The sequence below is a fragment of the Budorcas taxicolor genome, chromosome 3 (genome assembly GCF_023091745.1).
Source record: "Budorcas taxicolor isolate Tak-1 chromosome 3, Takin1.1, whole genome shotgun sequence".
NCBI lineage: Eukaryota > Metazoa > Chordata > Mammalia > Artiodactyla > Bovidae > Budorcas > Budorcas taxicolor.
Window position 1 is genome coordinate 106,766,328 of NC_068912.1, and position 18,673 is coordinate 106,785,000.

At 40.3% G+C, this 18,673-nt stretch overlaps 1 protein-coding gene across 1 annotated transcript in view; it reads right to left on the minus strand.

Annotated features, from left to right (window-relative positions):
* Positions 1–18,673, minus strand: part of MACF1 (microtubule actin crosslinking factor 1) — a 340,332-nt gene that overhangs the window by 39,633 nt on the left and 282,026 nt on the right. Inside the window, exons 58-71 of the mRNA XM_052636851.1 lie at positions 15,505–15,666; positions 15,176–15,346; positions 14,379–14,545; positions 10,579–10,738; positions 9,899–10,225; positions 8,667–8,751; positions 7,932–8,173; positions 7,048–7,254; positions 5,585–5,704; positions 5,037–5,144; positions 3,230–3,448; positions 2,061–2,264; positions 1,339–1,347; positions 170–401 (exon numbers count right to left, since the gene is read on the minus strand). Of these exons, the coding sequence (XP_052492811.1) occupies positions 170–401; positions 1,339–1,347; positions 2,061–2,264; positions 3,230–3,448; positions 5,037–5,144; positions 5,585–5,704; positions 7,048–7,254; positions 7,932–8,173; positions 8,667–8,751; positions 9,899–10,225; positions 10,579–10,738; positions 14,379–14,545; positions 15,176–15,346; positions 15,505–15,666 (2,413 nt within the window). The remainder of the gene's footprint in view (positions 1–169; positions 402–1,338; positions 1,348–2,060; positions 2,265–3,229; positions 3,449–5,036; positions 5,145–5,584; positions 5,705–7,047; positions 7,255–7,931; positions 8,174–8,666; positions 8,752–9,898; positions 10,226–10,578; positions 10,739–14,378; positions 14,546–15,175; positions 15,347–15,504; positions 15,667–18,673) is intronic.

Below are 18,673 nucleotides of genomic sequence, written 5' to 3' on the forward strand. Positions count from 1 at the left end.
AATCTTGTTTCAAAGGAGAGATGTGTTCTGAATTCTAAATGATTCATAGAATACTCATTACTTGGGTACTGCCTTTGCATTCAATGAAATACATCTGGTGGGATGCTGGAGGTAACCACATCTTAGAATTTAAGATTGAAAAAAAAAAAGTATTAGATTAATCAAGCACCTTTTGCAGCCAGATCCTTGTCAGCTCCTTGAGATCGCCCAATGAGCTCTTCTCCACGGCGTTTCAGGGCCTCGAAGGACGGCTGCAGTTTTTCCAGCTCCACGGTGGCACTCTTGTTGTCGCTGATGCACTCTCTGATCTTGTCCACTTCAGCAGGAATCAGCGGTGGCATTCGCAGGCGAGAGGAAAGATTCTCCAGAGTTTCCAACATGGGCTCAATTTTATCATGGAACTAAACAAATATTGGACCATGAGCCATCACAGCAGTGCTGCATCACACTTCTGGGGTAAACGTTAGGGATTAAGGCCAGTGTATAAATTTACTTCTATTTAGGATAAAACCTATGCTCAACTTAGCCCTAGGATTGTCAAGTATTGGCTGTGGCTAAGAAACCATTTTGGGTACAGTACTCTAGAGCTGGGCCATCAGAAAAGTATTTGATGACTCAAAAGGCTATTGCTTAATATACCAAAACTCAACTCACATTGTTAATGGTGCTACAATAGTTTCCCTATTCCAACTAATGTGATGAAAAAGGGACAAGACTATGAAACCAGTGAGAGTCAGTGTGTCAACATCTCAGATGACAGCTGCATGCAACAGATTAGACCAACAAGTTAGATGCCCTCCACCAACTGTGTAAATGGATGGGGAACTCAATATGCTACATGACTTGGAGTTTCAAAGTACCATGACATGCAATTCAACAACCCACCGGATATAATAGTGAGAAAGGAAAATGTTGACATGATGAAAGGTAATTAGGGAAGGTCAAATCTAACCTTATTCCAAGAGAACAACTACTCTTTCCACTTTTCTACAGGTTTTATAACATATCTATAATTGTAAAACTGTGATTTATAATATGAAGCAGAGAGGGGAGAAAAGGGAGCAAAACAGATAAGCCTGCCCCCTAAAGCCAACTTTGGATTCATTAACTAGAATAAGGCTCACCGACTGTTCAATGTCCTATAGGAAATAACACGGTAAACAAAATCCCTTCCCATCGCTCCCTCACTTCTAGGTTATGCCCCAAATGAAACTGGCACAATAGACTGCATTAATAAAATTTATACCACTAAAGTTAAGGCAAGTTTCCTTGTAAATAACCCTCTCAATTCTCAGCTTCGAAAGAACACCCTAATCCCAATGGGGGTGGGCACCTTACCTCTGTAATCTGTAATGGTGGGCGCAGTCAACACAACAATGAAATGTGACGATGTGGGGAAGACAGGAGCAGGCAGCAACAACACAAAGTAACACATTCCACAATGTGAGCGGAGATGGGACGGAAGGTGGGGGAAACGTGAGTAAGTACAAATATCAACCAAGAATACTGACTAAACGCAGGAATCAATTACCCAGACATAACAGTAATATATTAGTTGAAAAGTATGTAGTTACATGCTTTAAACTCCACTGCTGGTGGTTTGTTTCTCCTCGGCTCTAACTTCTCCCTAGTCAAGTATCTTTCTCTGAACGAGGAGCAAGCTGGTGGCCTCTTGAGTAGGAAAACGAATGTGCTGTCTGCATCTTGGAAGCAACAGGTCCAATAGCAATCTGACTTCACTTGAGGCATTTGTTGCTTCAAGATGAATTTACCCCAAAATCACCTCTGTTAAAGGATCACCACGATATCCAGTTTTGAAGAAAACCATACAGACAGTTGATACACCAGCCAAGATGCATTTCACCCTCCTCCTAGCTGTCAGTGTAACCAATGCTTCCTGGAATAAAAATGCAAATGGGCAAAGGCTCCCAGTCTCTTGATAATGTATCACCAGCATACATGGTCTGGACATTCCTGGGCATAGGGACATACTGATACAGAGCCTCCTGCTTAGACTAAAGGACAGCTGAAGGTTATATGAGTTTAAGACACAGACATACCTGAGCTGACTGGGAAACAGCCTCGTCCAGAGCCAGGGCCCGCTGGCGCACCTCCTCTTTTATTTGGGCATATGTGTTTTCTGCTTTCTGGTATTTTTCTTCCACCATTTCCCCCTCTTCAGGGTTTAGCTCCTTTAGTTGAGGGCCTATCTTTAGCAGTTTATCAATATGAGGTTTGTGTTCAGCAATGGATTCCCTCAGTTGCTATGTAAAAAAATATGGATTAAAATGAGTCTTTTAATACCAGTTTGTTTGTTTAAATACTGTAATCAGAGCTCATACCAACGGAACAAACTAAATTGATAATATCCAGCAAGTCCCAACATCTCACCATTTATGGAGGGGGCGAAAATCTAAGTCTTAGGGCACTGACTCTAATTCCCTTGATTTTTAAAAGCCAGTTCAGATATTCTGCCACCCAAGAAGCTTCCCAGAGACAGCCTCCCTCACTCTTGCTCTCAAAACAAAAGTATCCCACTGCCTTCTGCACTCAGAAGTACTTTGTACTCCACTGCAGTCTCAGTGGTTTAATGTCTGTCTCCCTGTGCAGACTGGGAGACACTAAGCAGGACAAACTACAAACAATATTTCTGGGAATCCAACTGCTCCTTGACTCTACGGCTGGCTACTTCCAGTTCCATCTCCCTGTTACAGGAATGCAGAGATAGGAGTAAGCACAAGCCATATACAAACAAAATAAACATTAAAAAACCATCTTTGATGGTAATACCATCAGCTGAAGTGTCTACAAATTCTCCTTTCATCTTAAGTCTCTGCAGCAAATTGCTTTCTGACATTCCTGAGGTGGGGCTCTCACTCCAGCTGGGGCCTAACCACAAGGAAAAGGCCACCCAACCACACCCGAGTCTGCGAACACTGTTGTCGCTGGAAAGAGTTTAAGTTCCCTTGATTTTCATGTGGCGCTTTGTTTACTTCTCTAATACTCACATTCCTGACATCTCCGTAATCTCATTCTTTACCTGATTCATATTAAAGAACAAAGGAACTATTTCAGATATGTATTTTTCCTGTGCAAAGAAATTCTAATGGGTTAAGAATTAACTTCAAAACAGACTTACACTTGGTAGGTACTCATAAACAGGCTGTTTCTCAAACTGTGCAGCCCATCTCCAGTTGTGCAATTAAATAAAACTCGGCATGCTCCTTACCCTCATTTCCTCTTGCTGCTGCCTGAGCTGCTCATGATCAATAGCCGGAGGAGGTAACTGTGCTATGAGTGCCCGAGTCTCCTCAATCCAGGGGCTGAGTTCCTCATAAGTTTCCCAAAACTGGTTCACCAAGACCTGTGCCCGCTCTAGGCGTGCGTAACGCTCTGAATTGAGCAGACTAATGGCTTCGTATTGCTGTATCAGAGACTCTGTCTTTTCCTATGGACGACAAAATGAAGTGTAATATTATTAACGTGATGAACCCTTCTTTAAATAAAAAATGTAAGTAGATATACACTAAAAAGTATAAAGGAATATACACTAAAATGCAAAAAAAAAATCAATTAATCTAGCAAGTTTACAAGTGATTTTTATATTCTTTATACTTAACTGAATTTTTGAATTTTCCTATCACACATATGCATTATTTCTATAATTTTTAAAACATGAAAGTAGCTTTGCCAGCAGTAAAATAGCACAAGCACAACACTGCAAAAACAGCCCATTAGTGAGTACCTTTCACAACTTCAGATCCAGCATTATTGCAATAGGTTGGTTTGACTGTATCAGGGGCTACAGTGGGGATTCGCTCATCAACTTTCATCTGTCTTTTCCTCTCTGATAAGTGTCCACAAACCTGCTATTTATACTTCACATGTTTCGTATGAGCCGCTCAATTTATGAAGATTTCTGAGGAAATAGTAGTTACCCATGCCCTTTACAAAAAAGGCTTCCTTTGTGGCTCAGCTGTTAAAGAATCTGCCTGTAATGTGGGAGATCTGGGTTCAATCCCTGGGTTGGGAAGATTCCCTGGAGAACAGAAAGGCTACCCACTCTGGTATTCTGGCCTGGAGAATTCCATGGACTGCTTAGTCCATGGGGTCACAAAGAGTCGGACATGACTAAGTGGCTTTCACTTTATAAATAAAACAAACAAAGCTGGTGTACAAATGGATTCTGTTGGCCAATTCTTTTAGAAATGGGTAACGATTTTTTTTAGAAGGCTCTAAGGTCCGTCTAGTCAAGGCCTTGGTTTTTCCAGTGGTCATGTATGAATGTGAGAGTTGGACTGTGAAGAAAGCTGAGCACTGAAGAATTGATGCTTTTGAACTGTGGTGTTGGAGAAGACTCTTGAGAGTCCCTTGGACTGCAAGGAGGTCCAACCAGTCCATCCTAAAGGAGATCAGTCCTGGGTGTTCACTGGAAGGACCGGTGCTTCCAATGCTGAAGCTGAAACTCCAGTACTTTGGCCACCTCATGCGAAGAGTTGATTCATTGGAAAAGACCCTGATGCTGGGAGGGATTGAGAGCAGGAGGAGAAGGGGATGACAGAGGATGAGATGGCCAGACGGCATCACCAACTTGATGGACATGAGTTAGAGTGAACTCCGGGAGCTGGTGATGGACAGGGAGGCCTGGCGTGCTGTGATTCATGGGGTCGCAAAGAGTCGGACATGACTGAGCGACTGAACTGAACTGAATTGAAAGCAGGAATTAATATCTGGATCTGGTTCTGAAAAATCTATCTACCTGGAAACATAACTCATTACGGACTGAGGATGAGGAGCAATTCCTCTGTTATTAAGAACATGGATTTGCAATGCATTTCACATCATACAGTATGGCTGTTTAGACATTTGTGAACACAGGGTGAGGAGTCTGAATTTCCTAGGACATCATCTTGGACTTAAATATCACTATCAGTAATAGAGGGGAAAAAACCCTTCTTAAACTATCATCTCACAATTGTACTTCCAAATCACCATGAGCAAGATAAGAATATGGTGAATAAACACATGTAGTTTACCTGCAGTACAGCTTTTTGCTCCTCCCCACATGTGCCAAAGATTTCACCACGATGACTGAAGAGTTCATCCATGGAATCTTTGTGTCGAATGATGTCAATGGAGAAAGCCTTTGAAAAGTAAACTATTGTTAAGTAACACAAGGACCCCGAGCCTGAGTTAGTGAAAAGTCAGACATACTCTATGAAAAATCCTTTGCTTTAATAAAGTCACATTAAAAACTGTTCTTAAGAAGTTTGACACTTTGTCTATCCACCTATCTCCAATGCTTATCTTTCAGTAGCTTACAAAAATATCTTCCACCCTGAAAACCCACATAGAAAATTGCTAACTATTCTTTCCTGGATTAACAGACCTATTTCTCCCTTTTCACAAAGCAAAAAGTCCCTTCTTCATCCTAACCAAATATTTATAAAATTAAGTCTCTATCCACCATCATGGCTCTAAATCATTCTACTTGACTTGGAATAGCCAGAAACTCTGTGCTAGTCACTCTAAGTGACTGATGATTCTTCTAGGTCAGAACGGAGTGACTATGCCAGTGACGTACCTTCTGAACCTGCAGCTGAGCTGTGGTCTGGTCCTGTTCCAGGCGAATTGGACCCAGGGCCATCAGTTTCCGTTTTGTTTCAGCAACCCAAGCTAGCTCTGCATCAGCAGCTTGCTCATACTGACAGACATATCGAAGAAAAATGGACATATTACAGCCAGTGTCTTCCTTCTAAGAATTCTAACTTATTCAACACAGAAAGGCCTAGATTTCCAGTAATGCAGTTTACATCTCACAGAGTAAAGCCCAGATTGGTGAGAACTTCATAAAAGTCACAAATCCAAGATGCAGACAATTTAGCATTGATTATATTTCAACAAATATGAGTTGATCCTATTCCAACTTCTTTGGAAAGACATTCCAGAACCCAGTCAATGGTTCCATAGCTAGAAATAACAATGGAAACTAAGACTCTTCAAAAGAAATACACTTTCTAATGAGAGTACTTTTATGAGACTGTGCTCTCTTTCTGCCAATCTTTTTTCCTATCCACACACTAAATAGCAGTAGTCATATGTTTAAATACAAACTTAACATGGCAGCAGATGGCTGAGCCAAGTTAACTTGGAAGTACTCGCTCAGCTGAAGAAGTTTAAGACTGCCGAAAAACAGCAAGGCTTTAAATGGGATGCAGCAGGCAATGACAAGTCATATGCAAAGACATCAACAACAAGAGAACATGTTCTATGTGGCCACTGTTTAATAAGGGCCCCTCAACCTTCTGTCTCTTCCTTATCAATGTTGCCCAGTTACACTAATATTTAAAGAAAAGTTCCCAAGTGTGATAAATCTCATTCTGAAATATCTGGCCACAATTTGGAATCAAAACAAACTTCTGTGGGGTTCAGAAAGCAACTACTTATCACCATGAACCCAAGGGGTCATGTTATATTATTTTTTGCACCATGGCACATTAATAGGTGCATATCCACCTACAAAGAAAAACAACTTTTCCCAGAAAGCAGGAAGGACAAATGATTGAGGGAAACATGACACCTGTGTTTACTGACAGGGTTCTATTTTGGATGGCTCTGCTATTTTGGTTAGCATATTTGATAGTAATTATAGTTCTTGGTTCTGTCCCCTCTTCCATCTAATGCTGAAACACTTGATTATGTCAAACTAAGACTGATGCATTCAGACCTTTTCGATCTAGATATTATCTACCCTTATCACCATCTGCCTCTAAGCAGGGCATTAGCAAGGAAAGGGCCCACACACTTTCTTTTCCAAGTTCTTTTCTCCTCAAAGGGGTCAAGTATCTTCAGTCAAACCTAGATCTACCCTCACATAACTTTATCAAATCACTTCCTACCACTGAGATAATTTGCTGCATCAGATTTAGCTTGATCTCATTTATTCCTATTCCAGAAACTGTATGTATGTGGGTCATAGTTTTGTACTTCCCATATATATATCCCTGCTGCCTAAAATATTAATGCAGGGGTGTTTATAAAGATTACCTGTTGTGATCTCTGAATAGCAGCATCAATTTCATCCACCCTTTGTCCAACAGTGTCACTGACCAGCTTGTACTGTTCGTTGGCGTCGGACACGAGTTTATCCAGCCCTTCTCTGGCTCTCCAGGGCACCAGCTCTAAGAGAGCACGGCTCACCTCATTCACTGTGTCCAACACCAGCCTGTGCTCCATGACCTCCTTCTTTAGTTCCTAAAGAGGGAAAAAAGTTTTCAGGCCATCTCTTGCTAAATTAAGCACATTAGCAGCTGTGCTGGGTGGAAAATGCTCACTCTACCACACATCCCAGCAGGGCTCTGACCTCCTTCCTTCACTTATTTTTTTTTCTTGTCTCAGATTTTTCAGTCACTCCACAGCCTGACTTTAGGCTCAGCTGCTTAGAACTGTCAGCAAGACTTTTCAGACCAGACTGTCTCTGGGTAACATGAATGGTATTTCCTGCTTTTTTTCCTCCTTACTTCAACAGAATGATAAATAATGCTTTAATCATAGGCATTTATTTACCTCAACAAATGCACCGTATTTCTGTGCATCTAGAACTGCACAGGTCCTGCAGGAGAATTAGAGATGACTATGAGGTACTCTTTTAGAGAGTGAACTATGACAGTAAGTTCTAAAATGTTCCATATGAAGAAAGCTTCCTAGGGTATTCAGATTCAATCTTTTTTCTTCTTCAGACCATGATAAATGCTCTTGTATAGGCCTGTCCTTATGTCAAAACTTATTTTCCACGAATAAAGAGAAAACAAGGCAGACAGACATTTTTGGTTTAGATTTCAGGTAGATAGATGGTGTAAAACTCAAGAATTTAAACTTCAGGATTCTAAGAGAAAAATTCTTTCCCTTTTCAGTGTGGGATGTCAGCTCACCTTCTGTCTCTGCTGAAACTGGGGTATTTGTTCCCCTGTGGGGGACTGTCCTCCGCTGGCTGCCAGCTCCTCCTCTACCTCCCTCAGCCACCCAGTCAGTTCCTCATATGTAGACTGGAACTTGGTGGCCAGCTGCCGGGCTTGCTCTAAGGTTCTGAGAGCCTTGGAGCTAGTGACTGTGATGTCTGCATAGCGAGTCTTTATGCCATCCAGCTTCTCTTGAATGAGCAATACCTCTTCACCTGTGGGAGACAGCACACAGTTTATTTGTGTCTAATAGGCTACAAGGGAGCCCTTTTAACCTCTTTATTCAAGTCAGAGCTTAACTTTTATGGATACTCTCTCCCTATGGCAGTGACTTCACCTAGCATCCCACACCAAGGGAAGTGGGAAAGAAACCTTCAATCAATAAAAGAAATGATTTCTGAGATTATTAGGATCTGAGTTTGACTGCAGGTTTTTCTAGACACTTTTGGCATCTTTCAGTAAATGCTGGTAATTCAACATATTGAAGGGCAGGGAGAGTTTTCATCTATAACCAGATCTGAGACAATACAGTGTTTCAATAAAAGATTTAGCAGGAAATAGAAACCCAAGCCCCAGTCGCCGGGGAAGCACATGATAATACAATCAGTGAGGATTAAGCCCCTCCCATCTACAAAGAGAAGTGGCTCCTGCAGAGTGCTGATTCATGTCTGTATGACCAGGCGCTAAGAGATGCACTTTTCAAAGTACCTGTGGTTTGTTTCAGAAGAGCCTGACCATTTTTAATAGCTTGATCTACATTCTTCTTTCTATTAACAATTTCTTCATTTAAAGCCTGAAAGGAAAGAACACCATTAATCCTAAAACTATGACACAACAAAGTGGAAGAAATGTGAGACCCTTAAGAGACCAAATTTAAAATAAGGAGATGAATATCAGTTTAAACATGAGATATTTGATTCCTTCGTTTTCTCTTTGGTTACCCCTTTAATTACTCAGAACAATGAAATCAGATACTTATAGGCAAGCCTTCCTTTGATGAGAAGAGATTTAGGACTTAATCCACTTTACTAACTTATTGGTACCAAACCTGAACCCAAGAAAGGCAGAAGAAGAATTCAGCAAAAATGTCTACTATGTCCAAAACAAAGGAAAAGGCATAAAGTTCAAAAAAAGAAAATCAGCAATAACAGGCCAACTTAAATTAGAATCCTAGTTAAAAACTCTCAATATCTGAAGTCAATGAAGTAGAAGAATCTATCATTTCCAAAGAAATTCCATAAAAACAAAACAAACGGGCAAATTGTTCTTTCTACTAAGATGACCCAGAATTCCTACACTTCGAGCATATAAATTCTAGAAACATTTAAAAAGTTACCACTATATGATCAAATGCTGAGCACTGTTAAGTAATCTGGTTTTCTTAAAGTTTTGGGCATCCCTGGTGGCTCAGATGGTAAAGAATCTGCTTGCAATGCAGGAGACCTGGGTTTGATCCTTGGGTCAGGAAGATCCCCTGGAGGAGGAAATGGCAACCCACTCTAGTATTCTTGCCTGGAGAATTCTATCGACAGAGGAGTCTGGCAGGCTACAGTCCATGGGGCTGCAAAGGGTTGGACATGACTGAGTGACTAACACTTTGTTAAAGTACATACTCTTCTGCATAAGTGCTCAAGTGGTAGCTGAATGATACATTCCTGAGTGATGTAAAACATGAGTTGGAATAGAGATGGCCCCTGATTACACTCTGGATCATCTTCTAGAATTAATGACTCAGTTTGTTAAGTATTTCCATGGACTCATCAAAAAATAGATTAGTCCTTAGCAACAAGTCTGTAACTAAGCACTTGTGTATAAAATAAATTTGAAATGTTTGGAATTAAAAAAAAAGGGGGGGAGAGAGAGAGAAATGAAGACAAACATGAATTAAAATGACAAAATAACTTAGTAACATAACCAATAAGAATGGAAAGCATGAATACCAGGTGGTCAGCATGCTGCTTCTCGAGGACATCCTGTCTGTAATCCTTTACGAACACTGAACTGAGCTTGTCCTCAACCTCGGCCAGCCAGTTGAGCACCTCCACTTCATCCTCCCCGAAAAGCCTAGCATTAGACAGGGCTTGTTCAAGCAGGGCTGCTTTCCGACAGCACCGGTCTTGAATCTCACTGAATCGGGCCTGCAACGAGTCTAGCCTTTCTGACAGCACAGCCTGCTCTGCAGGACTCGTCAGGGAGGAGAGGGACTGCCCAACTGTGACTGCCTGGTGCACATCTGTTGCATGGCTTTCTATTTCTTCCTCCAGAGCCTGGAAATCCAGATGGAAAAAATGAATAACAGAAAAAAAATAAATGAAAAGTAAACATGAGACAATGAACCACAAATGATATAATAAATAATAATATATAAGTTTACCTATGGAAGGGTAAAAATAACATAAAAACAGAGAACAAAAAGCTGTTTTTTCTGATGGTAGCCTATAAGTCCAATTCTGTTTTTACTTGAAGAATGTGACTAGTCCAATTAATAAGTAGACCATATTTTAAGTTAAACTTATTTTAAAAAAAAAAACCCAAAATACATCTTTTAGAATGCTGCAGGAAGTTTTCTAGGATTTCTGATTCCAGTTTTGTGTTTTCATTTACCATAACTACTTCCTACCTTGTGCCGAATGATCTGCTGCTGTATTTTAGCAGTCTGGGTGCCAACAGGTTCTGAGTTGGCGAGTTTTTTCTCTGTGACAGATAAGAAGTCAGAAATAGGCTCAGCTGTCTCATGGAATTGTTTGGCCAGAACCAGGATATCTTCCAGCTGTTTCTGCCTACACGAATATATAGAACAAGCTGCTCAGGCAAAAAGTCACATTAAAACTGTTAACAGTACTATATTCAGTAAAAGACCAATCTTAACCAGGCACATTTGAAATATCAATAGCAAACAGAACACACAGAAAACAGCACTTTGCTGTTTTAAAGGCTTGCAGTACCTTATTTAGGTTCTGTCACGACCTTGTAAGATAGGCATCATTATGCCACTATTATAAAAAGAGAAAACCAAGCCTGAAGGCTTAAAGAAAGATCTGTCCAGATCGCCCACAGGGTAGCAATGGCACAGTGAGAATTAGAATCAGACCTTCTACTCTTTCTCCTATGGGATGTAGCATGTGCATCCTCTGTGCATGTGACCAAAATAACGTTTAAAGGAGTGGAAAATCGATCAGTCTTCATTTCTCTTTTCCCTGTCACTTCTACCTTCACTTATGAAGAAAAAAGACAGGATTTGAAGAGCACAAGTAGATCAAGCTATGAACAAGAACTTCCTTCCTATCGCCCCTAAATCAGTCAGGCTTCTAGTAATTTCAAGCCTCAGAGCATAACTTTGAATTCTGACTTAAGGCAAAAAAAAAAAAAAACAACCCTCAAACTAGCTGAATTTGCTAAGGCAAATGGCACCCAAAAGAACTATGTACTTTATAACTGGAATCTTGAATCTGGAATCTTAAATCTTATTTAACATAACATCCATAGTAAGTGTGGATTTCAAATACCCTATAGATTAAAATCACCCAATTACAAAGGAGAGGGGAAGCCTGAATAGTGAAGGCAGCCTAATAAACAAAAGACACAGAAACAACCATAGAACTATATTAGCACACAGAATCATCATCAAAGGCCATAACAATGACTCTGGAGCATTAAGATCAGACTAAGCGCTGTGTTATTCGAAAAGGGCCTGGGTGATGGGAAGTACTTATATTTCAATAAATCTTTACTAAACATCTGCCTTGTGTCAGGTCCTATGCAGGGTACTCTGGACAAACTTATATTAATAATAAATGATTTAATATAAAGACCTGCCATTTGAATTATCCGGAAATGTAATGCTTGAGTGTAAAGAAAAATGTATTTTCTAGATGCTATTTTTAAATGTCAATATAAAGTACAGAATCTCCTTTCTTAGTTTATGTCAACCTTCAAACTACATCTTCAGTCAATACAACTAAAACATAAAATATAATCTTAAATAAATTGCTTGGTGGTTTATTTTCATTGGTTAATGACCTGCTTAAAGATTTTACTCTTTTTGCTTTAAACTTTTAAAAACACTTTTATATTTTATATTGGAGTACAGCTGATTAATAAAATTAATGTTAGTTTTATTAGTGTTTCAGGTTTACAGTAAAGTGATTCAGTTATACATATATGTGTGTCTATTTTTTTCCAAATTTTAAATTTTAAAAATTTAATTCTTAAAGAACTGTCCTAGACTGTTAGATCTTTCTGAATTATCTATGATTCCAGGATTTGAAAATCTGAAGAAATCACTGTAACAGGATTTGGGGTAGAAAAGAGAAGAGCTAAAATAATTTGGAGGCATCAAAAATACAATATTAAAGAACCTAAACAGAATTCTTTAGGATGCCTTAACAAATGATGCTGCTCTTGGTATTTCTCTTTAAAATACTGGTCCAGAAACTGTGTTCGGAACATGGAGGCAAGTAGGATAGAAGGAAAGATTCATAAATAGATACATTAGGAACAATCATGACTTTAGTGAGCTTAAGGACCTAGGAGGTAAGCACATAAAATAATGACCATAATACAAGGTACACATGAAGAGTTAGGGCAGTTAAGAGGAAGATGAAACTATTCTATGCTTGGGAATAAAGAAAAGCTTCATAAAAGCAGGGGAGATGAACAAGTGTCTTTCATAGAAGATGGAACACCATCAGCAAAGACAGAATTCGGAAACTGACTGAAGACACTGAAGAACCGAATATGGGTTACTTTGACCATAAAGAATGAGAAGAACAGCAGAAACTAAGAAGACTCTTGAGAGTCCCTTGGACTGCAAGGAGAAGATCCAACCAGTCCATCCTAAAGGAGATCAGTCCTGGGTGTTCATCGGCAGGATTGATGTTGAAGCTGAAACTCCAATGCTTTGGCCACCTCATGCAGAGAGCTGACTCACTGGAAAAGACCCTGATGCTGGGAAAGATTGAAGGCAGGAGGAGAAGGGGACAACAGAGGATGAGATGGCTGGAAGGCATCACCGACTCGATGGACATGGGTTTGGGTAGACTCTGGGAGTTGGTGATGGACAGGGAGGCCTGGTGTGCTGTGGTTCATGGGGTCGCAAAGAGTCAGACACAACTGAGTGACTGAACTGCACTGAAGAAAGGTGGGTTAGGGCCACCTTTGAATGGTGGGCTAATGAGACTATTTTATAGGCAACAGGCAGTCATTAGATGTCTCTGACTGTGTAGAGGGAAGGCCTGAGGGGAAACAGCAGTAGAGTGGTTACAGTTAGCTAGTTAGGAGGCTGCCCTCAGGTGAGCTACCTCATGGGAATGAGCCCAAGTGAGAGTTCATAAGTCATGAACTGAGGCAAGTGAGCTGGAATCAGAGAAATGGATGGAGAGGAAAGATACGGTAGACATAAAATAGACAGAATTTAGTATCCTGATAGATATGGGACACAAAGCAGGGGAGGGAAAAAATGATAAAAAGAAAATGAGGCTGAGGTTTTAAACCCAGGTAGTTGGAGGGTCAATGGTACTATTACTGGAAATGGATGGAAAGAGAGAAGGAAAAAAGCAGTGCAATTTGGAAATGAAAGTAAGTTGAATTCTTTCTTTTGTTTCTCCTACTAACATGGGCAAGTAAATACTTCGTAGCTCAGATGAGAAACAAGCCAGCCACGAACAGGACTGAAGAGGGGGTTACCTCTAGACTACCCATAGCTACCTAAAAAATAAGTGATCAACTTTATGACTCTCATACTCATTTCTGATTCATTATCATTTACTTTTAAAACTGGGAACAGTACCAGCTGAAAGTAAAGACCCAGTGTGACTTATTAAGCTCAAGTGACACTGGACAAACTGATAGCTATGGCAAGAGAGAGGAAGCACCTCCGTGGAGAAGTACACTGCCTGCCTGCAGCTTTTGGTGAAGACAGTCCATGCAACTCTTGAATGCTCATTTAATAGAGCCACAGGCTAGCTCCTAGATGCAGGCTAGCTCCTAGATACCTTAATACTGGGATAAGTTAACAGAAAAGAAACATGATACTTTTCAATTCCAAGTATCAGAAACATTATTGATAAATATTAAAGGGAAAAAAACGAAATCTATTTCCAAAACTCAGAAAATTACTTGGCTGGATTGTAGGAGTCCACGTCTATCATTTGGAAGCATGATATGATGATATCGCAACTGAGCACCACCACAGAGCAATGAGTCTCCCAGCTCTCAGAAACTGACGGAAGAGCTGAGGCTCATTTCCTGAGAGTCACTCTGGTTATGCGGATCATCTCTAAAAACTTATCCCTCTTCAAGATAAAAGCTGTTAAACACCTCCGGAGCTCCATGAGCGTCATCCAGGGGCTTTTACAGCATCTCAGTGACACAAGTCAAAAACCGTCTCTGACTTCTCTCTCAAAAGCCCCTTGGCTTTACCTGGCTGTTGCCTTGCTGAGTAGTCCAGTCCATCTACTTTCAAGACTCTCCAGCTGTCCAGTGATCTTCTCTCTATCAGCCAGCTCAGCTGACTGTGCTATTCTGCCTCCTTCTGCTTGAAGCATGTCTACTGTGGCCTTTCGATCATCTAGTAGCCTCTGGAGCAACTGATGTACATGTTTAAAGAGAATGAAAAATGATAACATGGGGTCACTTTAAAATCCGAAACAAGGAAAACAGAAAATCCAAAAACCTCACCTCACCGAGCCCTAAGTTAAACTGAATAGGGAAGTTTTTTTTTTCTCAACCTGAGGCAAAAACATGAGATATAATTCCTACCACTCATATAAACTTTTCCTACACTCAGGTTTTTAAATGGAGCAGTGACTGTCATTATGTGACTGAAAAGGAATTTAATTTGAACCAAGAGAAAAAGGTACTGAAGTGGAAATTAAACCAAGGGGGCAGGGAACCAGCGAGAACCTTATACATGATATACAACATTATTTAGAATACTGCCGACCCTAAAAACACTCAAAATCTCTTAAGATAAAGTGGTGACAAATACTGAAACAGGATAAGTGAACCAGCAAAACTTCTCAGTTCAACATACGGCACGGTAAACTAGGAGATTACAAAGGTGACGAAAATCAATTTCCATCTTTCTTTTCTGCATCACACAAGGTAGGTTAGGATTCTACTAAACTCCTAACTGTGCTCCTGAAACTATAAGCAAATTGTGTTGTCTGTCATTCCCTTCGGCTGTTACCGTTCACTGCCCCAACATTCTCCCTTACCTTCTGTTCTTGGATCTGGGCTTTCACCACTTTATACTCAGCAGATGGAGGCTTCTGATTGGCTATGAGCTCCTCAGTGTCTGCCAACCAGCTGAGCAGTGGCTCCAAGGCATCCTGGAACTTCCCACAATGCAACAAAGCCTCTTGCAGTTGTGCGATTCTTTGTGCAACCTGTTTCACAGACACAGAGGAGAAAGGGGAGAGTTCTGAAATGCCTTCTCATCCCTTTTCGTAACTCCAGGTTGGAACTACTAAAGTTTTATTTGCATTCAGGTGCCATGGAAACCTGAAATTGCCATATCTTTTTTCTATGCCCTCCGTTCACTCACCTTTTTATTTAGTGTGTTCCACCGAGCGTTGATTTCTTCCATGTCATGTTCCAAACCCTGCACATCGCAGTTTTTTCCGGCACTCTGAATCAAGCCCTGGCCAAGCCCATTCACCTGTTGCAGTTTCATCTGAAGAGGATCCACCTGTTCTTTCTGAAACATCTAAATAATTGTAAGCCAAAGAAGATTTAATCTATAGGCATGACAGTGACTGGTTATTCTTGGGGGAGGCATGCTTTAACAAAGGAGGGTTAGCGGGTAACAAGACAAAACAAGCCACTTGTACAAGAAGTATCAAATAAGAATGTGGTTTCACATTTCAAAACATTCTCCTGTGGACAAGCAATTACAGAGAGTTATGGCACTACTTAGGCATTTAAACCATGACTCATGGTTTGTTTCTGTTGTTAATTTTTTAATGCAAAAAGCTCTTGAGAATAAAGAAGCATCAGCCTCAAGATACCATGAAAGTGTGATGCATTATCAATCCTAAATGGGAAGGGTGATACCAAATGACTAGTACTTAAGATTAAAAATACCTTGGGGGATAGCTTTAACCAACCATGATACATGCAATGCTCTTCTCTGACTAGGACTAATAATTAACCAAAACACATTAATGGTGTGAAGAATCCCAACCTCATAGCTTAATACCCCTGTGGCCATTTAATTCCATTCTGTTCCAAGGCCACAGACCACAAACAGCCAATAATCTTGAAGGAAGTAGTATTCCTCTGATTACAAAGGGAAGTGGGCCAGTTTTATAGGGAGATGTCCTTAACAACTTCAGACATATTTTAAGCAAGATTCAGATATACATAAAATATTTCAAAAACAGCGATACTATATATCCATGTTTACCATGAAACAATGGAATTTTATAACTGTAAACAAGTGTAACAAGCAATATGAGTGTTTCTTTCTAATGCAGTCAAGGTCCATTATTACTTAGAAATTTATAAAAGGAAACAAAGAGAACAGTACTTCTGCCATTCCAATGGTATTAAGGAAAAAAATGAAATAAATATTTGTCCCTGAGATCAGATTTCTCTCAATTGTCAGAGGATAAAATCAGCCACATTCCACTAGTCTAGATTTATTTCCATTCCTTTTTCTTCCACATAAAGTTCCCTCAAGCTCAGGGAGACAGGGGAATCAATGAAAGCTGAAGAATCCAAGAGGACAAAAATAAATGCAAAAGAAAATTACAAGTTTGGGTAAGACTAATTTTGGCCTATGTGAGACCACAGATCACACTAGGATTAAGAAACTGATTCTAGAAAGAATGGTCTATGGCTGAATAAGTGAGTCACAAGGAGGAAGGGCCCCAGGGGACACTGAGAAAGGAAGGTTATAAAGGTAATTGCCAGTGGGCTTCGTTTTATACTACAATTTGATTACACCATATTGTTAGGCAACTCTACACAGCAGTTCAGCTAAAAATGACTGTTACTCCAATAACATGGTTCCTGGAGAAAGCAAGTGCTATGATTCCACTTGGTATTAAACGTGCTTTCATTTCACTGAAGAACAATCAGAGCAGAGGGGAAAAAACAAATGGCTGTGGGAGGGGCTGGAAAGGTGAAGGGAGCAGAAATGCCTGAAGTACAGACGGAAGATGTCCAGTCCACACGGAAGAGCCCCCATTTACCCAGCAATCAAGTCCTGTCTCATGCTGTGACTGATATGTAATTTTTCCTATGTCGTCCAATATGGCAGCCAACAGTTACGTGTGGCTAGTTAACTAGAAATTCAGTTCCTCCACCCCACTAGCCTCATTTCATAGGGTCAAAGGCCATGTGTGGCCAAGGGTCTAATGTACTGGGCAACAGAGAATACCTCCATCTTGGCAAGAAGCTCTACTGCTATCAGTGTAAATCATACAGAAAAGTAAAAACATAATTTAAGTAGCTTGATAATCTCGTCCATATAATAGAGCCAATTCTTTTCTTAAAATTTGGATTTACTTTGCTCGTGAACATTTCACATAACGTATTTGAGATTTCTTCAGTTCCCGTGTCCACTCTATGGATTGACAGGGAATGGGTATCTGTCTTTTTTTTCCCAGAAGTTTAAAAATATATGAAAATGCCTCTATATACTCTTCAAATATTTATAGTGAACACAAGTGAACAGAATGTTAAAGAAAATAAACCTGAAAACACTTGCTCCTTTCTCTTAATTCCCAAATAAAGCTGCTTCGCAAAACTTGTACTTTTAGAGATGTTAAAATTCCTACTCCTTAATATGTCATGGCACATGGACTGTGCCGTGTTACTAACTGAGCAGTGCTGGCAGACATTTCCCAGAGAACACTAGTAAAAATTATTGCATGGCTGTAAGATGCAACAGGGACATAAAACAGAAAATTTCCCAAAGAACTTCTTAAAACACTTTTCTCTATAGTAATACCACATTCTCCCAGCGTTCATCCTGACTGATCCTTTTTCGATATCCTTCGCGCACTTCTCTTTCTCTTCCAGATCTCCAAATGTTAGCCTTAGAGGGGCAGAGATAAGGGTAGGATGGCAGTCCTGAGCCCTTTTCTCAATCTACACTCCCCTAAAGGCAATTCTACCCACTCCTACGGCATTCCTTACCATAATAAATGCTTATTACTCTAAAAATTATATATATATATATTGAATTTCAAATCTAAATATCCAACTATTTTCCTTAATATTGCCATACACCATTCCAAAGTTGAACAGTAAACCTGCTAATTTCCTCTCCCCCAACGCTGCTCTTCCCTGAGCAATTCCCTACTGGCCTCACTGTGAGCCTAGCTGACACCATCTTGGGCCCTTAGAGTTTCTCCTGTCCTTCTGCTGACCCCACCAAGGACTGTACGGTACAGTAAATCACTTCTCCGTTATCAAGGACTTTGTAGATAATAGATACTGTTTAATAATCATCAGGACCAGGTAGCCCCTATGCTCTGTTAGTCCCCAAACAATGAAAACCTTTGCTGATGTATATTCCTAGTCCCATAGAGCAGAACCCATTCATAAATCTTGCCTTAGGAATACAAGTCCTTTTCCCAAGCACCAATCCCCACCCTCTAGGTTAACTGCAGAACTGTCCCGGTTGGCCCCAGGACGGTGCAGAGTGCAGCTGCGAAAGCATCTGGGTTGTAGTTGCCTGATGCTACCCTGAGAGTAAGTTGTTG